Below are 25,476 nucleotides of genomic sequence, written 5' to 3' on the forward strand. Positions count from 1 at the left end.
GAAGTGAGTCCTCAGCTGTCCTTCAAAACAGCTTCTCAAAAGTCTTTAATGTAATAGCACCACAGTCCATTGCAACACTTTGAAAAGCATTACAGTTAAAAACCGGTCAGGACTTCAGGCTTCATTTTATTTTAAAAGGGAAAAAAAAAAAATAGCTTAAGGTAATGTAGCCTTGTCTTTCAAACTGTTTCCTGTAACCCAGCAGAGATCAGGGAAGAAGGAGGGAACATGGAAAGAGCAGTTGCTGAGGGAATATGAGGTTATAGCTAGTGTTAACATTACCTTGCTAATGTACACACTCAGCCAAGTGACAAACTGTCAAGCTGTAGCTCCTTTGAAATGGCATTACAGAAAGGCTCCAGCATTAGCCTCTTAAAAAAAAAAAAATGACCAGAAAACTTCTGCTTCTTGCTCTTTTTTAGAGCAATTTGCATGTAACAGCTTTTTATTCAAAGGCTCAACACTCAGTGTATTGTATCACTACCCCTAAGTGTTTTTTAATAGCTGGAATAGTTTGTGTGGGAGTAGAATAATATTTTAGAAATCCTACCCTGGAGGGATCACGGGCCTTTAGAACTAGTGGAGCCAGTTAACCTCTACTTAACAGAAACGGGTCAAAACCGTGAGGACAGCAATAGCTAAAGCGTGACGTCTCCCACCTGGTTAGAGACATGGCACAGTGAATACTCACCGCTGCCTTTGCCCAGGCTGACCCCAACCTCCCCGAGAGGCACTCAGGGCCGGGCCAGGCCCCACTCGGTGTCACACAGGCAGCCGGCACCATCTAGTGTCTCCACAGGGAGGGTGAAGTCCCTGCCCTCGACTCACTCCCCTTCCACCATGAGAAACAGCAGTACAGCCACTCATCAATCCAATTTACTTACTTACAGATTCTGCCTTGCTCTAAAGCAATCCTTCAGCACTTACAGGCGTGGTACTTTCACAGCAGTTAGAAAACACTTGCCCCTGCTGAGTGAAATGGCTCCAAGAAAGCTATCTCAATGTGTATCATGCTCCAAGTCTTCCCTCCTTGAGTTACTAGATAAAGGGAAGTAATATAATCAAGGTTGTAAGTCTTTCAACTCAAGATCATCATATATCAATAGCTATCTTCATTTCACAATTCCCTCACCTTTATAAAATGACCAGATGGAGCTCTAACATGATTTCATAATTTTATTATAAATAGATTTTCTCAAAGTCTAATGCATAAGTGGAAATTCAAGTGCTATTAAAACAAGTTCCTTTACAAAGACAAGTTAGCTGAAAAAATAGCAAAGAGGCACAGAAGTCCTCATTTTGTTGGCAACTTGCTCAGTTTGGTCCCAAGATGGCCGTCTCCAGGTCAAAGCCACAATACTAACCAAAGAACCAAGCTATTTTAACTACTCGAGGTGAATTTTACAAGCCACCTGATTTCTAGGAATCAACAATGAAGTGAGACACATTAAAAAGGTCACAGACAGCAGATGAGGAACATCCCACTTTGCATGAGTCATTTCTCAGTATTAAAAGACCATGATAGCAGTAACTCAAGAATTAAAAATATATACTTATATTTATCAAATTACATCTCTGTATCAGCAGTAAAAGCACCAGTTTAGACCTAAGCTTACACAGCTCTAAATGCAACTCTGATTCAATTTTAAAAGTTTTATTAAAGATTTGTCTGTTAACATGACAGTGGAGAGGGCATCTGAGAGTGAGAAAAAGCTACCAACAGTTTAAAATTGACAAAGCAGCCGAGTAATTGCACACTTTGAATAATCAGTTATTATTCTTTTCCTTTATGAGCCAACAGTACTTGTTTTCTCAGAGAGGACGAAGCATCTTCATACTTCCCCCAGCCTTTACCAGGAGGTGTGCTAGCAGTGGCTGCTACTGGGGATTTCAGGTTAGCCAACAAACCTCTCCTGGGTTTTTGTTGTTTTGGCTCCTCCATGGAGAAATGCTTTTTCCGCTCCTCAAGTTCTTTTTGCAGGAAAGACACTGTTTCTTCAAGCTCAAGAACACGTTTAGCCCAGTTCTGTAGACTGCTCATTTCTTGATCCTATGAAGATAAGGCTGTGTTAGGTATGTGAATACTCCAAGGTCTTTTTCATGAGGTTAGCTTTCTGTTTCTGATTATTTTACCATCCCAGTCCACAGCCTTGCTATTACTATGCCAAATGGCTACTCAGTATCTGTTTCTTCTGAATGACCATTATGCAATGTGAAGAACAACAAACTTTGTGGACATCAGATCTAGAGACCAAGTCTGACTTGGTCAGAAGAAGCTGATGCCACACTATGCAAAGAATTGCTGCTGTTTTAGGAACCAAATAAAGAAGGCTCACCTGTCTTAACCTGCAACTACCAAAAGCAAAACTGGTCAAATCAAAAGTCTTAATATAGTTGCAAGTCTGCTAACTAGAACAGAATAAACACTGTGGGTGGGCAGAACACATTAAAGACACTCTCTAATCCTTGTGGTTAACAAAAAGCCATCTTCCTATGTCCTGGGAATAATTAAGTACAAGATGAATAATTTCCAGTCCCAGACAGACTAAAAATCTAAATTTTTTTTTTTTGTTTAGGAATCTAGTGGATATCTGAGGTCAGATGCTGTCAGCTGTATGCAGCCCCTTTTTTGGAATGAAAGACTCCTGTTCAGTAGTTCACCTGCCCATATCTCTTACCCAGCTTGGCCACCTGTGCAGGAGCATCAGTATAGCTTTAAAGCCGGAGATCCTTGTGGATCCTTATGTTGCACTAACATTTGTGCACTGACACCTCACTTGGCCTCAGCAAAACACTTCACAACTAGAGTTCTGATTAGTATTTTCTTTGCTTGACAACAATTTGTGGCCACTTCAGATTAGCCAGAGTTGTCAGCAGCACAGTTTGATCAAGTCTCTCACTTCAGTCTTGTCACATAAGACAAAGTCAAGGAGCGATGCACAAGAGCTAACAATTCAGGAAGTTAGGAGTAGCAAACAAATGCTAACAAATAAATTAGTAAGACTGAATGGTGTTTTTACATGTACAAAGATGTGGAAATAACCAGTACAAGTACAGGTACAAGCCAGATTAAAGTTGCTTTTAAATTGTTGTCAAACCTTGAGCATAAGGGTATGCTTCAGTTGACTGTTCTCTTCTGCCATTTTTCTGTAGCCTTCATTAGCTTCAAGCAGGGTTTCATTCAATTTCTGTATTTTAAACTTCAGAGATTTTATAAGCTGAAAACAAAACCCATACACACTGAAGTTCAAGGCAGCACGTTTTACATCAATTTTGGCTATGAGTAGAACTCAAAGACACTATAAGCATTTCTGATTAATAGTGAACAGTGCAAACAAAGATCAAAGTAGTGAAGAAAGATGAAGTCTGCTCCATCATTTCTGGTGATAAAATACATCTGGAGCATTCAAGGGCTATTGTGCTGAAGCTACTAGATTTACACAGACTAAGTTACTTCTGGAACAGTCTGCTCCTTTTCAGTTAGTTAATGAAATACTTTGCCTGATTAACACTATTCATATCATGAATTGGGGCACAGTTAAAACATGAAGACCTCACCTTTCTGACGGTAATATCGATGGATTAAGTCCTGAGAGGTAAAAGAAACGGAACCAGGAAAACTAACGTTCTATCACTAATTTACTTTTACAAAGTTGGAGGGATAATATCTAGATTGATTAAAAAAACAACCACCCTTCGCCTGTGTTTAATGGTTGAATGACAAAAAGTACTGAATTACTCATCACACACAAAGAGATCTGCAGCAGAAAGACACTGATGGAACCACCTGCTTTAAACGGTTCAGTTATTGAGTCCCATCATTCTAACACTTTCTACAGCCACACAAAACAGTCAATTCTGTATCCCCATATCGAGTATAAAAAACAAACTTTCATCAAAATTTGAAACTGACATAAGAAATCAAAAATTATGTAGAGCTGTCAAGAACAGGAGTGGAAAACAAATACCTGGGCTATAACAGGAGACAAAGCTTGGTAAGGAAGAAGTTATTTTTTGAGTTCACTTTCCATTTACACGGTTTATTAGAACCAGGTGGAGCTATTTCTCCAGTCCCTACTCCTATTTGTTTATAGTGAAAGGAGTAAGGCTGTCTCTTCCCTCCTCCCCATCCTCTTTTAAATATGGGAAACTAAGTGTAAACTTACAAGTAGCTCACTCAGGGTACAGACTAAAAATGGATACCTACAAATAACTAATATTTTCCATAACAAAGCCTGAAGCTCATAATTTACACCTCTATATGCTATTCTGAACATAGGGATCTTGTTTGTTTGGAGAAGAGAGACATTACCCTGTAGTTAATTTTGAAGAGGCTAGTGGAGTTCGGTACTTACAGAAAGGACTGGTTTAAGGCACTATTTTGGCTCTAGATCTAAACTGTTCCCAGATTCTGTAACCGTTCCCCTGTGTATGAGCAAGCAGCATTTCAGGAAAGAAAGCACCGAAGCCTTGGCAGCAATTGCTCACAACAAATTCTAGTACAAGGCTATATACTTCCCCACTTCCAACTTGTATCACATTCACCATGTGACTTGCTGCAGTAGTAGATGCCTTTACGAACTACAGCCAGAACAGTCAAGATCTGGCCAAAGCCATCCACAGTGGCACAAGGGCTTTTTTGTCAACTTGACAACATTTTGCAGGAATCTTCATGCTTTTCTCTATAGTGCAGATCTTTAAGCACCAAGGTATGCCAGAGTTTAGGACCATTATCCCCAGATTTGTGAAATACTAAGCAAGAGCTACCTCTTCTTTCTCTTTGCATTTTTTCTGCAATCCTTCATTAGCTCTCTTCATTGTCTTGTTCAGAAGATCTACAGGAAAAAGAAAATTTTGCTTTGTTTGCACACAATATCAGAAATATATTGCACTTTGAATATCCAAGTTAGATTCCTACCTAGTTCCATGATATTTTCTTGAGTCAATATGTCTGAATTCAGATTTCCAAGAGCCAGCAGCCTCCCTGACTGTTCATCAAGTTGCCTTTCCAATTGCCGTATTCTATTATCTCTATCCTGAAAAAAAAAAGGATCACATAGTAGAATTTGTCTAAATTTCTGCTTAACCTGATGCACTACTTAGTGCACATCCTTCAATTATACCACAGACATATATGCAGTTTTTAAATCCTTCCACAGGTGGAAGTTGCAATGGTTATTGCTGAGAAGTCATAGTAAGGAATCAGATCACAAGACTTTCTAGGAGGAAGTTACTTTACACAGGAGTCAACTCTTCCACTCTGAAGATTTCCAAGATGTATTAAAAAGTAACCATATGGCAGAAAGGAAACCTTAGTCCATCTGTGTTAACCACTGTTGCTAAATACAGAAGATTGTATTTCATAGAACTAAGTTCTAACTCTGTTTCAGTGTCTGTCAGATTGAAAGGGCAGTATTTCAGAGTAAGGAATCAGGTGTCACCATCAAGAAAAGTTATGCTGGCTCTGAGGCTGCCTGCTTAGACTTCATGTTGTGCTTTCCTTTGTCAATTAAGGATTTTACACCTTAGGGATTTCATCAGTTTCTTATTTGATTTGCTACTGAGACCATCTTGTTCTTTGAATCTTCTCTTACGCAGCCTTGGGAAGAGTGTAAGAGGCAGCTACAAGTACAGAGAGCACTATTAAAACTCTTTTCCTCCCCTGCAACATGGTGTATAGCTAGGGCTTAAGTGAACGTAAAAACTGAATCTAAGCAGTGGAAACGGAGAAGTGTGAAGGAACTGGAAAAACAGGGGCCATTATACAATACACTGCAGCTTGCCAGCACCTGAATAGAGTCTCCTCAGCTGCCCAGATATGCTTAGCCACCTATGTAGAGGCTACAAGTAAAGACTGATAGAGCCAAGTTGCACATGGCTAACTTAGCCATGTTAGTTGCAAAAGGAATAGCAACTTCCTGATGCACTTCTAGGTATAAGCATATTCAGCAGATTAAGGTTTATCCTACATAAAGTTTCATTTCTTATCACAGTTTCTTTTCCCCACCACCCTTGCAGACTGCCTTTTTAGTCTACACCCTATAATCCCAAGGATCTCCACAAAGCCAGACTGCCGCATACACCATCCCTATAAGTGCAATGATTGGAGTACCTGGAGAGATAAAGATAACTTGGATTTAATTGAACTGTATCCTCAAAAAAACAAGATGTTTAGGTATATGCCTCAGGTAGTGTTAGATGGAAGACATCTCTATCCTTATGGTTAACACTGGACAGTAGAAGAGCTAGGCTGAACTGCTAGTTATTTTCAATTTTGAGTATTACTTTTAAGTATTCCTGAATGATTCTTTTAAGGAAAAAGAAAATTCCCAGTTAAGAGCCTAGCAGCCGTTTTGTAGCAGCAGTCAAATCATACCTCAACTTTCCCTTGTTCTGCTAAAAATTCTTCTATGGGAACATAATGGTCTTCAACTTGTTCCATTGCACACACATATGCATGTTTCTTGATGGCCTCTTTATACATTTCAAATTTGCTCTCCAGTTTTTCTTCATAACTGTCTTTCATATCTTCCAAGCGGTTGCTGAGGAGAACATACTAGTTTCATTTATTATATTAGCACTCCAGATATTACAATTTGACTACAAGTGTTCAACTGCCAATATCAAAGTTCTTCATCTAATCACAAATAGTGAAGTTAAGAAACCAAGAAATACTCTTCTCTTTTCTCCTTTTTAGTCTCAAGGATCCTAAAGACTTGCACCAAGGCATAGCTTCTACCTGGCATATACCAAGAAAAGTACTATAAAAGATACTTAAGTTACTTAAGATCTGTCAAACAAAAGTTTTAATAACAAATTCACCAACATGGACTGATAGATATGACTACATCAAATTAGAACTGAAACTCAAAGCATATTTCCAGGGGGCATCTTTCATACTGAGCTTATGGGTTTTTTCTCATTAAAGATAAATGCCAAATTAATTTTGCCATATTATTTCAATACATTGTGTAAATTAATTTTGCCATATTATTTCAATACATTGTGTATTACTCCTGTCATATTTTTTTTTAAAAAATATGTTGCAGCAGTGTCACAGAGCATCACCTCAGAGAAAAAGCATCACTGTTGTGTCATGAGTTTGGCCAAAGGCACACAAACAATTTGCAAGTCTGTGCAAGTATTAAACTATAGTATGTTCAGCTGGCAAATTAACTTGGGGGTAGTCCCTGTTAGCAATTCAAACAGCAGGAAACAGATTATGAGAAGAGTTAAGAGGAAGTTAATTCAGCTTGAGCAACACAGACACACTTGAAAAAAGCCCCCAAATCAATAACATCAGTGCAGGCAGCCACAGTAATACATAATAAGCTAGCAGTAGTAGTTAAGCAACAATGGTCCATAAATCACCGAAAGGCAAGAATCCAGGAGAGCTCAAAGAGATACAATTCAAACTACCTTAAGTACACACATGGTTATAAACATGATCAAGTGTAAGTTTGGGAACAATCACAAGCTTCAGTGGGGTAGCTGTAACAATTTTCCACATTTGCTAAATCCTAATACTGACTCAGGACAAACTCCACTAATTACAAGCAGAGCTTGTAACTTCTCAGAGAGAAGTCCAGCAGAAGACAGTGTTACTTTTTCATTGTATATGGGAAGAGGCTTTTTACAACTTTTTAACGTTCCTTCTTCCCTTGTCATCAGAAGCTTTGAAACTGTCCAGGCCCAGCTTCTCTAAATAACCTCAGTATGCGTGTCTTGCGTATTATACACATGTATGCACTTATATACACGGAATCCTTTCAGTCTCAAAGGGGACTGCAACATGACTTGCCTCCAGGCTTCCTCTGTTTCCAACAGCTGTCGGAACATTGCTTCTGCCATCTCTCTACGTATCTTCACCTCCAGAAGGAGTTTACTTTGCCTTTCTGCAACCAGCTTCTCCTTTAAGTTCTCTGTAGTTTTCAATAGATCCTAAATGTAATGTATTTCAGTTCAGAAGACAAGCTGGAAACACATTGATAGCCACATCCAATGAAATATTCACACAGCCAGCCATCCCCAGAGGGCACTTCTAGAAGCCCATATTTTTGGCTGCACCAAAGGTTAAATATTTTCAAATACGAAATTCTACTGCAAAGACAACCTTTCTACATTTTGATGGTTTCTGCCATCAAAAAGTTTGCTGTTGCTTTGGCATTTAAATATTAACTTGTGCAAGAAGCATAAAGCCTACACTGTTTGTACAGTTTATTGCTATTAGACTGTGTAAGTTTTGTTTTTAAAATGCTGCATCTTAACTGGATCCTGTTGTTCCCAAAGGAGTGCAAACAACTCCATGTTTTAAATGCACATGCTGCCTCCTTGCTCTTCTCATTGAGCAATCAGTTGAACTCCAAATTTAGCACTTGACCTAACCAGAAAGCTGCAGGCAGTCTTCCACAACTACATTTGTTCCCTTGGATCTAGACCACTAAAAGTTTATGTCCGCATGACACTGGGCATCAGCTTTCAATTCTCATTTGACACAGCTTCCAGCATATTTCTTATGGTGAAGGACTCTAATGTTAGAACCAATGACAATGGCTTTCTTGGGCATGATTTTGAGTAGATCTGTATCTACCTCATGACTCAGAATGGTGATGTCCACTTCCTCTTCCACAGAAGTTTCAGTACTGTCAGGAAAGTCATCTACAGATGTGTTGGCATCAAAGTGCATAACAGGTTTGCCATCACCTCCAACTAGCTTGGGTGGAAAATAACCAAAGCTTCTGGGTAGGATTGTGTGGATTACCTGGAAAATCCAGAGTTGAACACACTGATTTATCAATGCTGTCAGTATTTCAGATACCAGCATATTAAGAAGTGGCATGAATATTGTTGTATTTAAATGATATTTAATGATTACAAGAGCATTAACAAAATTTTACATGTCTTCTAGCAGACAAAAGCATCTATCACTACAAATATAAGACTTTGGTACTCTAACAAAGCGAAAATAGGAAAGATTATTTATTAACAGACTCAGTCTGCTTGTCTAGAACAGTATTTCTTCTCATCCTAAAAGAAAGTTTTAAGATATTTCCTGGAAAGTTAATGAAAAGCAGCAAATCCCTAAAACGGTTGCTCCTTCCTGAAATACTGTGACCAGGACTCAGAAATTCATGCAAGTTATATAAAGATTTTAAGCATGTAAGTCATCAGACAACATATCAGAGCAGCTTTTCTCCTCAGTGCACACTTATCTTACGATGAAAGCTGCAGCTGAAGATACTTATAAACAGACTTCTCTGAGATCATATTAGACATGCTGTTATAGACTTGGAGCATGTCAGAACTAATCCATGGTTCCAGGTAAGAAAAGAATTTGATTTCTGCCATGAAACACAGCATAGTCCACCATCCCACATCCTGCAAGAAATGGCTTCCAGGGAAGCTGAACGAGCTTAAGACCAACCATCAACCCCTGTTCAGAATTTAATGAGAAGGTGACAGGCAGAGCTAGCAGAAAAAGCATGAGAACACATATTTGGCAGAGGTGATTTTGCCTTCAGAGGAGAGAAGCACACTACCTTACCAATGAAAAGTCTTTCCATGTTGTTATTAATCAGTTGCACTTAGAAACACAGGCACAAGAAACCTCATTTAGACTACAAAATAAGAGGCTACTTCTTTCACCATCACCACCAGCCACACAATAAGCTTTGAACAATGGTCATCTTGAGCAAGATGCTTGACTGCACATGTGGTAGTTCATCAAAAGCTTGAATCAAAAATCTTGCATCTGCTCAGATACTTGGTACATCGAGTCATATCTGGAGAGACCCTGACTACTTTTTTTTTTTTCTTTTTACACAGAATATGAGTGATGCAGAGCTGAACAAAGCAGACAGCTGCAGCTACCTTAACTTCTTAGGTATGGGGATGGGCAAGACTACCAGAAGCTTTATAGAGGAAAGCTTTGTGCAGCATTAGTATGATGCATCAAAAGCCCAAATCGCCCTCAAGCCCACACAACCTGATCAAACCAACAGTAACAAAGAATGCAGACTAGCAGATGCATTTTTACCTGTTTGGCTATAGCTGAAAATTTCATTACATGTAGTGTTTCATCATACGTGGAAGCATGTTGATTGATGTTTACAATCATACAGACTTTGCCTTTTCCACAAAAGAATGGCTGAAACAGACGAGTCAGTTTGCTCTCTCTGAATGGAATATAGCTTGGCTTCATCCTTGTGGAAAAGAGAATAATAAAATACGTGTAAGATTGTGTGATACTAACTGAGCTTAATCCTGTTTCTGTCTTTCAGGAAACAGATCCAGTAAAACACTCATACTTAAGTCTAAACTATTTCACATCAAAGACCAAAGTTTTTCCTGGATCTCATAAGCCCTCCAACAAATTGAAGCATTAAAAGTCTGCATCACAGCTCCCTAGTGTTAACAAAGTATATACTGGAACAAGCCAAAAGCTAATACAGGACATCTGTCAGCTGTCTGAAGAATCTACCTGCTTAATATGGAGGTAAAAGGGAAGAGCACAAAATGAAAGCTCTGTAGATAAACCATACTGATTGTACACACACACATACTTTTTTTATTCTCCACAAACAATAATTTTAGAAAGAATGATCACTTCAGGTATTCCACTGATACCTGTAGTAAAAAGGCTTACAAGATCTTATAGATTTCTATTTTCCTCTGATGATGTGAACCCCTCACAGAAAATAAAGGGATGCTTGAGGTTTCAGCCTAGAACTTGGTATGTTGTTTATAACTTGTCACTTACCTCGGATTTTGATTTTGCTTCAATGCTGCAATGCATTTTCCAAGGATATGAAGAGAATTATTAATATTTCCTGCTTCTTTTAGTCTGTCTCCAAAGGCTTGTGTTTTATTACACCTCTCTGATCCAGCCAAGTCACAGAAAGACAACCTACATGAAAGAGTTACCCAGAACCCACATATAAACTTGTTCCTAAGCAGTCTGAAAATAGAACTGTGCCTCTTACTTCTTTATGTGTTTAGAGCGTAACTGACTCATTTCAGCTTACCCAGATCACAGATTCCTACCTTAGATCATAGAATCCTACTCAGATCACAAAATAAGTTGTACTTCCATGTTGACATTTTGTCCAGGAGGCACAAGGCAAGGTTTTCAGGATAACAGCACTGACCTATCTATCTTCCCATTATACCTAAAGATATTTGAACACTGCTGCTCCTAAGAGTCTAGTCAGCATATTCACAGGTGACTGCTTATAGTGTTCATCTAAAACTTTGTAGGCACTCTTACATCAAGAGTTCCATTTAGGAGCCCAGATTTTGTTGTACTTCCAACACCAGATAAGAGGAATTTCTGAAACAGTTTTGCATAGTGGACTATGGAAGCGTTTTCAGAGTCACCTTCACCAGTTCCAGCCCTGCAAGGATTGCAGGGTAGCAATATGCCTACACACACACACAGTCTGCCGCCTTTGCACTTCTTCACTATTGCAAATAAGAGGCCAGAAGTGCTTCCCAGATCACCTTAGAGTTCTTCACTTATAGCAGTTATGTGCTACTGAACTCAGGCCAATGAACTGTCCCTCATGGTACAATAGGTTACAATCAGAGGCAATTATCCTGGATAATCAAGCAATTTAATCACTTGTCCTTTCTATTAAGAAAGCTCTTGAAATACAGGAAGCTCTGGAAGTTCGGTAATTTCTGTAATCCAACTATTATTCATTCATACATACATTTATTTCTGTAAAATAACACTTTTGTAAGATCATAGCCTTTCACACAGCTAAAGTACATATTAATATGACATGTATTAATAAGACACGTATTTCAAGTATGTGAAAGGCTGTGATCTTACGATCTTTAGCCTTCTCAGTACAAGATGAAGAGCTTTTTTTTCCTTCCTTAAGCAACACGCAAATTCTGTCATTCATTTAACTTCGACAGGGAAATACACCAAGACAGAAAACAGTAAAGAATACTGTTGCATTCATTTCAAGTTATCTTTCCTTACAGTATCTATCACTAACATCTGACATTAGAAGGTGTTCTCACAGTGAGGTGTATTTATTACCATCTCTCATCAGCACAGACAAGAGAAATCAGTAGGAGCCAGGACTGTACCAAGACATGCTGTTACAGGCTGTCCTCATTTTTCCATATGAAGCTAAGTAGACAATTAATCAGAAAAATAACAACCAAGCAATAAAGCTATCTAAATGGCTTCAAGACAAAGATTAGGCCACTTCCCGTAAACCACAAAAAAAAAGCTCTGTTCTCATATGGTGCACCTATATTAGCATTTTAGATTAGGAGAACAGTTTTGAAGCAAATCCCATGATGATTCCCTCTTACTGTAGATTGTACCATGGGGCAGTCTCAGAGCATGTCACATGCATTCTTTTTGGATGACAATTTGAATTTGTGTACCAGAAGCACAGCAAATGTGCTGCTAGAAACATTCAACCCATCAATTCTAGTGTCTTGTCCCAAACTAGAAAGATACACTGGCATAGCTTGTACCGTGAGTCTTCAGCACTAACTGCTGCACTCCAACTTCTTCTGGCTGCACTCCAGCTTGGACTGGCTTCTATCAGGTAGCCATTTGAATTTTGCTTATCAGAATATGTAATGAGATATCACATAGTACTACTCTGTCCCCACCTCTCCAGTATGCAAGACAATATACATACATTTCCCTCAATTTATGTACTGTTGACAGTTTTAACAGGTTCCTTCAGCCAAACCTTAACAGAATGAGAGAGACAGGGAAACTCTTCCACATCTGTCCCTATTGGGATTCCAGTCGGTTTTATGCAGCCAGTAGAGTTGTGATTTCCTTCTCAGCTCTTTATTTATTAAAAGAAAGTTCACCAGTTTAGCATGCTTACACCTTATCAACTTTTCTAAAATATTTCCATTCTGGTAATCAGCTGAAGCATTCACTTACTCTGAAACTCCAAGAACACGTGGCTCATGCTCGTCAGTTAGCTTCAGCAGCCTGATTGAAAATATACTGTGACTGGAATGGAAAGAAGTCCTTTTTAATAACCACAATGATGAAAATTAAGCCATTACTGAAGCAAAATAAAATTGGTATGCCATAGAAAGTTCAGTTCTGAAGAAAGAACAAGAATTAATTCACTGATTTACATGAGTTACCTTTGCAATACAGTCATTCAGTAGCAAAAAGCAGCATTAAAAGTAGTATCTGGTGACATTCCATTTCTTTCAATACAGGAAAAGTATCACATGAAGCCTACAAGCCAGTTCACTGAAGCCTACTCATTGGAATACAAGTACTCAGGTGGCCACTTTGCAAACAAACTTTACGCAATCTCTGAACTCACTCAATGTGAAGAACTGAACATCTTCAAACTAAATGGGTGGGAGCAAAGGAATAAGTTAAGGTTCAACAGTCCTGCAATTTTGCCTACTTCACACACAGTTATTTGTTCAGTTTTGAAATTACTCTGTTTTCTAGAACGGTTTAATTTGTAACACTGGAAGAGCCAGTTATTCTGTTTTAGACATTAAGCTACAAGGGCAGTTGACATGCTGTCTGAAACCAAAGAGAAAAACCCAGAAGCAGAAGTGGCCCATCCCCAGTTTATCCAGTAAATCAGGGAGCAAAGAAAACAAATTTCTCTAGTGTGTATTTAATGCTGTTCTTTGCTCCTCAAAACTAACCCACAACTCAAGAATTGAATCTCTGGGAAAAGAAACAAACAAACAAAACACAAAACCCCAAACCAAGCAAAAAAAAAACCACAACAACTTAACTTGTTTCTAAGTGGAAGTCAGTATATTTTCTGAAGTGAAAAAGAAGACGTTCTAGGATAAAGCTGCCAGAAAAACACAGTTCTTTTCTGCACTAATTTAGGCTTGAGTGAAATTCAGGTGGAATTATAGCATGAAATTTAATGCCAACTGTCTGTAGCTAATACAGAACAGCAGAAAACTTGTGTGGTTTTTTTTAAAAGCATGTTTAGTAAAACTATGACGTTAGCTAAATACACAATAGGGTCCTTCTACACTTAAAGGACAAATTAATAAGAAGACATTAAAGTCAAGTAAGAAGGCATTTTCAACAGGAAGCCTACTGCCTTCCCTATTTCCTCCCACTTTGTTAAGCTGGATTCTCTCTGATCCAACTCCAGGGCACGAGAAAAGCTACAAGCTTAATTCTTAAGATACCAAGTAAGCTCAAGTAGAACACAGAAATCTAAAAGCATTCAGAGAATCTAACCACACTACAAGGTACTGCGTGACTCTCCCCTTCCTACAACCCCTCTAGGCTTCCAAGAATTAGGCTGCCAGTGATGAAGAACTGCCCAGGTTTTCCTCAAACATCCTTGCACAGCCATTCCCACTTAGCACCATTAGCTTTTGTCAAGATGCATAGCCCTCAAAAATGAGTGTGATCTTTTGGCTTGTCCTAAGCCACAGATAAGCAACCCAAGTCCAGGTACTATTAAGGCAATAGGACCTCTCCTAGCTTTCTTCCAGAAAGAATTTCACAATAAAACCAGAATCAAGGAAAGTCTTAAACTATTACTGAAGAGTGGTGCATTTCAAACTTACTCTAAAGTCTTCTCCCTTACCCTCCTCCCTCCCCTTAAAAGGAACAAAGAATGTTTATAATTAGAGAAACAAACCTCCTACTTGATTGCTCATTCATTCTAGTACAAGCAAAGCTCCGGTTCTTGTTGCCTATTTTCAGTATTTTGCAGGCTTCTTCAGTGCTCTGAATGTTAATCCACTTTAAATCTGTAAAAAGAGATGTTTCCATGCACTTCTGCTCAAACAAATTTTGTGAGACTGATGAGGACACAAAAACAGTATTACCTTTAATGTAAGAATTTCCTCCTTGATCCTCACAAATTCTGAGGACTCTGCGCTTCTGAGTTTTTGATGTAGATACCAAACTTAAGAGGTCATACACATATTCATTATAAATTTCACAAAAGGAGATCCACACAGATGATTGTGTTCTTTGGTGTATATTAGTCCTATATATGTCAAGTGGAACAAAGTCTGGTAACACAAAAAGGAGAAAAAGATCAACGACCAAACAACCCATTGATAAATTTTGGTTACAGTATACAGAACCTCCTAAAAGGAGAAGCTTGTATAGATGTGTTGTGCAATTAGATACAAAATACTGCATACACAATACTGCATACTGATACACAGCAGCATTCAAACTTCTCAGCAGTCACCTGTATGCTGTACGCCCCAGGCCTAAGCTAATTCCCCCTCTACCACAAGCTCCCAGCAGATTATACATTAGCTTTGCAGAACTAAGCCTCACTCCTCCCCTAAAAGAAGCAAATCAAAAGATTTTTTACATAGATATAGTTTTAAACCAAACTTTAATGACTCAAACTGGGAGAAAGAATAACTATTTACTTCATAGTATAGAGATTTTTTTTAATCCAACAATAGTTACACACTTCTATTCCTAAATTTCTATCTTTTTCCACAAAATATTTCCACGTTATTTACCTAGTGAGTGAGAAGGAAGATTTTTTGAAGTACAGTTGGAAGACTCCACCTCCACATCACATATTTCTGGTATAGTATCCGAGACGCTTTCTGTCTCCTTGAGAAAATAAGAGACCATTACATCCACATGAACAGACTATGCAAATAGCAGAAGTTAATAATGACAGTAATTCCAGTATTTCAGATATAAGAAGGAGTATCAAGTGTTTAAGCCACCTTTACTCTGGCCATAAACTAAACATGTTTAACAATACTGAACTAAAACAAGCAAATGCTCTTTTCCTCACAAGAATTACTGTTCTCTGCTACACCCAGCAACGTGTTTTGGAGGCCACTTTTTGTTAACATAGGTGACTGACTTTACAGTTCTAGAAGAAGCAAGATCCTCAGTCAGGCTGCAACAGCTCAGAATGTCTTCATGAGCTGTTGGACAAATCTAAATGGTACTTCAGTCAAAAGAACTAGAGACATAAGTTTCTTTCAGGGCCAGATGGCAGTGGTGGGTAATGGAAGTGATTGGCCCCCTGTACTCAGTGCTGGTGAGGCTACACCTCAAAGACTCTGTTCAGTTCTGGGCCCCTCACTACAAGAAGGACATTGAGATGCTGGAGCGTGTCCAGAGACAGGCAACAAAGCTGGTGAAGGGTCTGGAACACGTCTAATGAGGAGCAGCTGAGAGAGCTGGGGATGTTTAGCCTGGAGAAGAGGAGGCTGAGAGGGGATATGATCACCCTCTACAGCTACCTGGATGGGGGCTGTAGCTAGATGGGGTTTGATCTCTTCTCTCCAGTAATGAATGATAAGAGGAAATTGGTTGAAGTTGGACCAGGGGAGGTTTCAATTGGACATTAGGAAGAACTTTTCCACCAAGAGGGTTATTAAGCATTGGAAGAGGCTACCCAGGAGGTGTTGGGGAGTCACCATCCCTGGAGATTCAAAAGACACACAAATGAGGTACTGAGGGATGTGTTTTAATTTAGTGACGGCCCTGGCAGTGTGAGGTTAGTGGTTGGACTCGATCTTAAAGCTCTTTTCCCACTGAAATGATCTGATGATAATGGAGAGACTAAAGCAGCTAAGTATAGCTATTTTAAGTACACCTATTTGCTGAATTTCTTTACATCAACAAATGAATTAAAATCCTGACAAGACTTATCACAGCATAGGCTTCAAATCACCCCAGGAAAACTAATTTAACATAGCATATGATACTGTTTGGAAATTCCAACATTTCCACATAATACTTCCCCATATTTTATACACTAGAATCAATTTTCTTTAGAACATTCACTCTGATGTCCCCAAAACCCAATTCTGATAGAAGGTTATCCTAGAGTAGAAGAAGGGAACAGATTCAAAGTATCAAACCTTAATGTTCTTAGCTATTTGCACACAGTGCTGACTTCATCATGGACTGCTCACCAATACCTATGTTACTCACATGGTATATCCAAAATGGTATTTTTTACAAACAGAAACATGTGTTGCCACACTTTCAGATCTTCCATTTTAAAAATAAATAGCATATGAGTTAATTTTCATTCTATAAGTGACTATTTTTCAATGACTGCACTGTACATACATTTGTTTCTTGAGTAGTTATGAGAGTAACCACAAGCATGCATTCTATTCATTCTGTTTGTGAAGGAAAAGCAAAAGCCTACATCAGGGCATGGATGGCACACCTATGGATGTCAAAGATGTATCAGAGAGTAAAAAAAAAATCAGTACCACAGAACTTGTGCATGTGCTTATTTTTTGCAAAGGTATTTCAACAAAACTGAGTGCATCAGCTATGTTGCTATACTGTTCTTCAAATAAGATCAAATACAGAAAAGAGCATGAAGATGACTTCCTGAAAACAAGAGGAAACAAGAACTGACAATGTTTACGAGTGACAGCAGCTGACATTTAATAGCAAATATGAGGACAGGTGGGAATAAGAATGCAAGTAAAGCAGTTTTTAATCCAGCAAAAAAAAAAAAACCACACAACCCAATATTTAATCCCATGAATAGAGCAAGTAAAGGGAAGGAGAGAAAGGGTGTGAAACACGCCAAGCAAGAGTTTTTGCAGCAGTACAGAGAACATAAATAGTAGAACATTAAATACAAGGGCACTGTGGTAACCCAGAGCAGTTTAAACTGATATAATGAAAGGAACAGCAAGCTCTTTCTGCATGACATGTAAACTGAGCCTGGGAAAAAGGTCTACAGAGATTCATGTAAACCAAAACCAAGCCCACCAAACCGTATCTGCTCTCAGATTACAAGCCTGAGTGAGCATCCAAACAGTGATGCTATTCATTCCCAAGCTATCAAGAAGCACGGCTTCAGTACTGGGGATAGCTGAGCTACATCACTATGGAAGCATTGTAACACATAAGCAAGGTCTTGTCACGTGTCATTCTCCAGATGCACTTTAATCTTTCCTTCCTGACAGTGGTGCCTCACTTGCTTTTCACTGTAGTGCATCAGCACCTAGATCACCCACTGCAACATTCAGGAACTAAACTATTAAGTCAGACTGTGAGTTAACAGAAAGGAGTATTTGTAAAATAGAGTTATGTTCAAAAGTAAGATACCTGACTTCCTGTTCTAGACCTTGAGCTCCTGCTTGTTCCTTCTTGCAAGCAAGTAGGTTCCATAAAGTTTTTTAAAATATTCACCCACTATCTTCCTGACCATCTTGGTCTTTACTGCAAGACCTCCACCCCCACCCTCTGCACATGCACAGACACACACAGCATGAGTGAGCTTGAGACATCACTCTCAAAACAAACATGTAAACTTTAGCATCTTTCAGACTTTTCATCCAAGATCTTTCCTTAAAAGTTAACCAGACTGAGATTAAACAAAGTTTTGTTTGCAGAGTTTAAATTAAGCAATAGAATTTAGAGTGGAACTTCATATATGGATTTGATTCACAGGACACTGTTTCAGAGCCAACTGAGGTACTTTAACAACATTGGTATTAATGATCACAGGAAAACTCAGTCATTACTTCTGTACTTCCTAGAATTCAGAGTTGCTTCAAATGACAACCAGCTGAGCCTACTGCATTTGGGGACTAAATGCACAGAATCACAGTTGATGTTAAAGACACTCTGAACTAAAGGGAAAAAGCCCAATATCTCTCAGCAATTTGTAACTGGGCTTGGAAGTACGCAACAGTCACACACATAAGGGTGACCATTTTCTGACAAAGTCTGTTTCTTAGGCTGGAAATGGACATGAGAAGAGATAATAAGAACAAGAGGCTGTCACAGCAAAGACTCCTCTATTCTACCTACATCTTCAAAGACCAGAGTTAAAAATGTATCCAATCCTTTAAGGTGGGATGTAATCCTTTTAAGAAATTCATTTTATGGCATCACATTTCACTTGCTTATCAGAAATTTCTTTAGCAATCTACATAAATCATGAGTTTACAGGTTTTTAATCTGCTTTACAACTGTCTTCCACCAAAAGAGACTCTTCTGCCTTGTTCACTGCCACTGCTAAGACACTGCCATCATCTTCCCCAAGCTAGTACTGGAATTTGAGCAATTGCCCTGAGATTCAGCCAGGGAACCCGACCCCAAAGACTCATTTAACAAGAAGCAGATTTTAGATAGGTCAGTACCAGACACTTTTCAAAGCCTAGTGTCACCAGTGTCAGAACTGCTCCTCTATAGAATTCCAGGCTTTGAAATCGTTTTTGGTTGGAACTGTGAGCTGCCTGCTGCAGAAAGTTCTTCCAGTTTGTCCTGAGCTCCAAAAATAGACAGTTGCCTTATCATTCCAAGGTGCACCAAGTATTCATACTGCACATTTAGATAAATCTAAAGAATCACTAGTGAAATAGAGATTTTTTTTTTTTAAAGCCAGTCTGTTAGACAGGAAGCTTTTAAGAAGCTTCATTCAGTTACCATAAAGTGTTTGGTCACTGACCTCTTTCAGTGATGCGAGAAGAGCTGTTTTTATGGCTTCTTCTTGCTTAACTTGTCCATCTTCTAGTTTCTTAACGTCATTGCCCAAATATGGTTTGAAGTTCATCTTCAGGTAACGTCTTCCCCTTATGTGGTTAAAAATAACATCAAGGGAGCGAGGTAAAATACCAAAATCTTTTGAAGTTCCTTAAGAGTAACAAAAGATAAAATGTAGACACTCATATAAACTCCACGTTGGACTTTGGCGTTGTTGTTATGCATGCTTTTTGGAAACATTTAATACCTTGGATAGTGAATGTCTTTCCTGCATTTGTAACTCCATAAGTAAACACGAGTCCATTCACTCCATTAAGATATGCTCTTACAATCTCTTTCATTGAGCCTTCAAAAAATTCACTCTGAGTAGTTTCTGGTCCAAAGACCTTGGAGAGAGAAAAAAAAAAAAAAAAAGAGAAGAAAAAAAAGGAGGTGATAAACGGCACAAAAGTTTAATGTATCAAAATATCAATCACTGATTGATAGTGACTGGTTTTTCAGAGCAAGCTGAGTAGGAGATACCAGCTTAGTTTTTTTGTCTTGCCTGAACCCCTTGATTCAACATTTTCTGGTGGGTTCTCATGCGATGCCTGATTAAGTCTGAGGCACTCAGGCTTGCACTTTCTTTTGAATATTCTCCTACTCCCAAAATAAACTATGTGTTCAGTAGCATTCTGAGCAGTGTTTAGTGGATATTTTCAAAAGCTCTACTGGTGATGCACAGCTCCTTCCTCAGTCTGCACCAGTCAGCCACAGTTAGGCTACTATTCTTTCAAAAGTAAGTCCCTAAACACATGCTTACAGAAGTCCCTTTAAATATGTGATTTCCCGTAACACTTGCCAGATGAGGGCATTTTTGGCAACAGCAGAATCACCCTAAGTTAGTGCCTGCAGGAAGCTCCTGTGGCATCTAATAAAAAAATAAAAAAGAGACCAGAGCTACCAAAGAGGCCTCCATGTCTCATCTAATAGGCACCTCCATTGTAATACAGCTTTCTTGACAGCCTAACAGTAAATGAGAAGCAGTCTGGGTGTTTAGTTGTTTGGGTTTTTTTAAAGCAAGTACCAACATGTGATTCAAAGCAGAAAAAATGCATTGAATTATACAGTAGAAAATTCATTTTTTATCATTACAGTGGAAAAACTCTAAACTATAACTAAAAATTAGGGAAAAGTTTGCCTACCTGAGAAAAGGTGAACCTGTGCACAGAGTGACCAATCCCTCTTTCACTGTTTTTCATTGCAGAAGACTCTTTGGGTGCACTAAGAATTACTGTCTGGGGATCTTCAACAGTTACACAACCCTTAAAAAACACAAGGTAAGCCAAAACACCACAAAGACTTATTTAGGAAGAAAGCTATTGGGTGAAAAAACCCCAACCCATAACACCACCAAAACAAACTAGTGTTTTCATCTATTTAACAGAGCTATGAACAATTGCAATTTACACATAGTCTTGAGACATAACTACAGAGACAGCCACTTCCCATGAAAGCCAGAGTGCAGCCAAAGGTAAGGCAATTGTCTGGAAATCTCAGGTTTAAAAACTTTCTAGGATTCCTTCCAGTGCCTTTTTTCAATAAAAAAAGTGAAATGCAGTTACCCAGCATTCACTAACTAGATACATGTAGAATGCAGGATCACGGGAAAATTTATTTTACACCAGACAGGCTATACCAAAATACAAACTGATCTACCAGTGTAGCTTGACAGTGTCTTGAGGCATCAGCTGCAAGGCCTAATTGTACCTAAATCTGACACTTCTGCTGAGAAACTGGACAGAGGTGGTAAAACTAATAATCCATGTGTAGCACATACACAGGAATTGCTGCTCTTCCAAGGAGTCTCGGTTAACAAGTCTGTTTATCAACTGGTATAGCAGCTCTGAGAAGCTGAGTATTGATTTTAGACCAATAACTCACTGAGCCAGGCTCTAAACCCACATACTCTTCAACAACCCATATACTTTTCAACATTCCTCCCACATTGCCAGGACAGGAATGCTGCTCAGATGTAATAAATCCTAGAAAGCTACAACCAGCAGGTGACTCTAAAGAATCACTGGCAACTCTATCAAGAGTACAGAATTTCATTCAGACCTCTTTATTTGCTTAAATCATTGTCTCTATAAGCAACAACAGATCAGTTCACCTGCTGATTGTCTGTTTAAAGCAGCAGTCTACAGCTGGAAGAAATAGGGCTTGGTCACACAGAGAGAGAATCACAGAATGGTATGGGTTGGAAGCGTTCTCTGTCTCTAAAGATCATCTAGTCCAACCCCCTGCTAAAGCAGGTCCACCTAGATCAGGTCACAAGCAGGGTTCTACTTTTTTTCTTATCTTGTTACATACTTGGGAAAAAAAATATCCTTTCCCAAAAAATATGCATGGTAGGAGAAGAAAAAGGACCTAAAAATTAAGGTTGTAACTTTTACTTTTTTTATTGAACTCTTGCTGTCTCATTGATTACAGAGACGAGACGGGGGTTTTGTTTGATTGGGTTTTGTTAGCTGCATTTTTTTTTCATTTGTGACCAAGTAATATAGACTCAGGTGATAATTGAGACAGTAGAAAACATTGAAGACATTGAAGATCTTTCAAGCATTCAGTTTTTGGAGGCTCAGGAAAAAACCTTCATCTCATGCAAAATAGGTCACACAGCTAATACATTGGAAGATCAGCTATTTCACCATGAACTACATGAAGACAAGACCTTAAAACCAAAAAATCTAGTACAATCTTCAACACTTATTTTTTCCTCCCTCCCTGCTTTTAAGAACAAGTAGTTTCACTAATGGTCACGTAGGTAGCAAAAAATTTACTATTCCAAAGAGTGGAATAAACGACTCATAAAACTAAATAAAACAATTTAAAAACAAATATGAATGTGAAATATTACATGTAATATATATAAAACAAATCTTTAAAATTGATTCTGTAAATCAATTATGGCCAGTTCAGATTGCTGAGTAACACCAAGCTAAAAGCACTGTGGCAATACATGGTACCCAACAAGAACTGCCTAAGGAAAGGTGAATGGAAGCTGGGGGAAGGGGCGTGGGGAGGAATCCAAGGGAAACGAACATAAAGGTCCCAACTTGAGTAGCTTAAACACAAGAATACATTTTTAAAAAGCAAGTCAGAACTGATATTAAATCCTTCTCCAAAGAGGTCAAGAACAAGAGGTCTATCAAAGAGCCTGTGAGGCCCTGAAAAGACAAGGGCTGAGACCTTGTCCTCCAAGGACGGATAAATTAATTCTTCGTATCAGTGTTCACAATGGACTAGGAAGAAGTATTTCTGTGTGTTTGCATGTGCACATGTTCCACTGAAGCACCCCAATTTGACAGTACAGACTACAGAGGTTACAAAAAACTTGCCAGAATGAGCAGCAGCAAATCATCAGGGCAAGGTAGTAGACTGCTCAGGCATTCCAAACAAACTCAAGGGTTTGAGTTTCAGATACCTGAATTAATCCTAGAATTCCATAATCACTGCCATGAAAACTCCTTTGGTTTCTTGAGCACCGTACAGAGTAAAGAGTGACATCAACTTTTAAGTAATGCACTCAGGGGAATTTTGCAGAGCTACAGATGTGCATTCCTGTACCACACAAATTGTGGTAAAAATCACAGTTGTGATTTTTAAAGAACATATTCATCCAGGTGTCTACTAATTCTATTTCAAACCAAAATATAGCTTTTAGAAAAGAAAGTCCCAGTTTGCAATACTAGGTGTTCTTTGACGAGAGAAGAAAAAGCTGTTCCTTAATTCCACAACTAACCTGAGATTCATGGCTTTCAAGCTCTGATACAGAGAATGGTCTCACTCTCAAGAAGACTTTCAAAGGTTGATATATCTATTCATTTAAAAAAAATACACAGTTATAACGGCGACTTTAAACAAATGATACCCAAATCATATCAGCATCCATCTCTGATGCACTATTTTGCATTTGATCTTAGTGCCTCAACTTCCTCCTTCCTTGTGAAGTTCAGACCTTAAGCTTTCATTCATTTTTTTACCTCCTAGTGTTCTTAGGTAACTCATTTTTTGTGTCATCATCCCCATCACACACACATCCACCCCCCTCCAATGTTCTTTTATGACAGCCAATATTTTGATTTAGAAAGGGTACCCTATCAGAGGCATAAACTGCACTGCTTCCATCTTCTGGCCTCTCTCTGTATTGAATTTAAGCTGTATTTCCTAACAGCTGCTCCACAGTACCGTACTTCCATTTTGTACTATGGAGTACATTCAGTCAACAGACAAGCCTCAAGAGACTGCTTCACTACCACCATCCAGGCACTAGCCCCTCTTCTTCCCTGTAACAGCCATGAAACACTTCTCAGCCGCCACAGTTGGCTCTTCCATCCTGTAGCATTATACATAGGTGAAGTGGTAATAGCAGGGAGATTTTTAGAAGGATCCCTGCATTCCTTCCCTTCTCGCTGCACCTCGAAGTTGCTTCTTTAGCAACTTGTTCATTTGGCAGATGATTTACTAGAGTTCTCCACAGCCCTCCCATGACCACCACTTCCCAAACCATCCAAAACCAAGTCACTCAAGTGAAGTCAATCCAGGAACATATTGTTGTAAAAAAGTAGACATAATTATACTATGCTCAAAAGTGCACTGCAAGCACAGTATTATATATTTTTATTTCCAAGTACCCACCAAGCTTTCAACACGGATCTGTATCCTTTCTTAAATCACTAAAGGTACAGTCACATTATAGAGTGCCATTACATCCTTCTCAAAAGCTTAGCACAACACTCCACATAGTGTTGACCATTTGCACCTGTTGTGATCTATTTGTAAACAATGAAAATTAAGCAGACAAACGTATCAATGAGGGCAGTGGAAAACAGCAGTTTTCACCAAAGAAGTGTTTGTCAAGAGTTCAAGCTTAAGAAGAAAAAAAGCATACTCAGAAGACATATTACAAAACTAATCCACACCTCCTGCTCCTCTGTCTTAGGCAATATTGTTGACTCCATAGGTGTCAGAAAAGAAACTGATTCCAACGTATCGGATGCTTCTGCAGAAACACAGCTTTTCCCATCATCATTCATTGCTCTGCCCAAAGGAACTTGTAACGAGGGGGAAAAAAATGGTCATTTTCTCACAGGCAAAAACACACACACGGAGCAAAACAAAGATCAGGGCAGCTTCTACGCAAACAACCACTTCTCCAGAAAATGAGGTCCTCTTAAAGAAGTCTGGGAGTATGAAGGAACCTTACAAAACCTGATAGTTGCGCTACGCAAAAACATATGCAACTGTAAGAATACGAACAGCCTCACTCGGGCGTGACTCGGCCCACACCCCGAAAAGCTCCACACTGCCCGGGCGCCAGGGACCCGGCCACCAGGCCCTGGCCCGCGCTCTGCCCCCAGGCCCCCGTGTCGCGCCTCAGCTACAGGGCAGGGTCCCGCATACACGCGGCAACGGCGCAGGGCGCCGTGCGGCGCGGCTCGGCGCCGCAGCCCCGCGGGCACACCACCTGCCTGCCGCTACCTCTACGCGCGCACGAAGCCACGAAACACCGCTCACCAGCGGCAGCGGCGGAGGGAGCATTTGTGCGGCGCACGACGGCCGCTGATTGGCCCAGCCCCAGGGAGCGGGCGTGGAGCGGCCGTGACGGACAGGGCCCGTGCGGCTACAAGCGCGCCTCTCTGCGCCCGGCAGGGGGCGCCGCCGTACAGCGCAAGGCCGCCGCGGCGCCGCCACCAGCGGCGAGGGGGGTAACGGGGAAACGGAGCGGGGATAGGCGGGGGGTGGGGAAACAAGCGCCCGCGGCGTTCGCTGGTGACGCGCGGTGTATGTATCGTTCGTAACAAACCACGGGGCCAGGAGAGGTTTGAACGGCTTCAACGGAGGCGTTGCCGACAGGGGCAGCTTAGCGGCCAGAGGAGGGGTGTGGTGTTGCCGGACCGAGAGCGCGCTGCGGCGGGGAGCGGGGCGAGAGTGCGGGTACCTCAGTTCTGCCATTGGAGCAGTTACATAAAGTTACTACGCGT

General features: G+C 39.7%; 1 protein-coding gene across 2 annotated transcripts; it reads right to left on the reverse strand.

The window, feature by feature from the left end:
• Positions 1 to 1,213: 1,213 nt before the first annotated feature.
• LOC104552009 (kinesin-like protein KIF20A) lies at positions 1,214 to 24,855 on the reverse strand. Of its 2 annotated transcripts, XM_061995319.1 has the most exons (18): positions 24,415 to 24,855; positions 23,235 to 23,309; positions 20,635 to 20,754; positions 19,698 to 19,836; positions 19,416 to 19,600; positions 15,484 to 15,580; positions 14,824 to 15,012; positions 14,634 to 14,745; positions 12,926 to 12,997; positions 10,760 to 10,906; positions 10,037 to 10,202; positions 8,591 to 8,761; positions 7,802 to 7,941; positions 6,377 to 6,542; positions 4,919 to 5,036; positions 4,768 to 4,835; positions 3,099 to 3,218; positions 1,214 to 2,050 (listed from the first exon to the last, which is right to left on the reverse strand). In XM_061995319.1, the coding sequence occupies exons 1-18, from the start codon at positions 24,526 to 24,528 to the stop codon at positions 1,775 to 1,777; spliced, it is 2,475 nt and encodes an 824-aa protein (XP_061851303.1). In that variant the 5' UTR covers positions 24,529 to 24,855; the 3' UTR covers positions 1,214 to 1,774. The 2 variants fall into 2 exon arrangements, with proteins under 2 accessions (XP_061851303.1, XP_061851304.1); XM_061995320.1 differs by lacking the exons at positions 20,635 to 20,754; positions 23,235 to 23,309.
• Positions 24,856 to 25,476: the final 621 nt, after the last annotated feature.

This window comes from Colius striatus, chromosome 4, assembly GCF_028858725.1.
Source record: "Colius striatus isolate bColStr4 chromosome 4, bColStr4.1.hap1, whole genome shotgun sequence".
Lineage (NCBI taxonomy): Eukaryota > Metazoa > Chordata > Aves > Coliiformes > Coliidae > Colius > Colius striatus.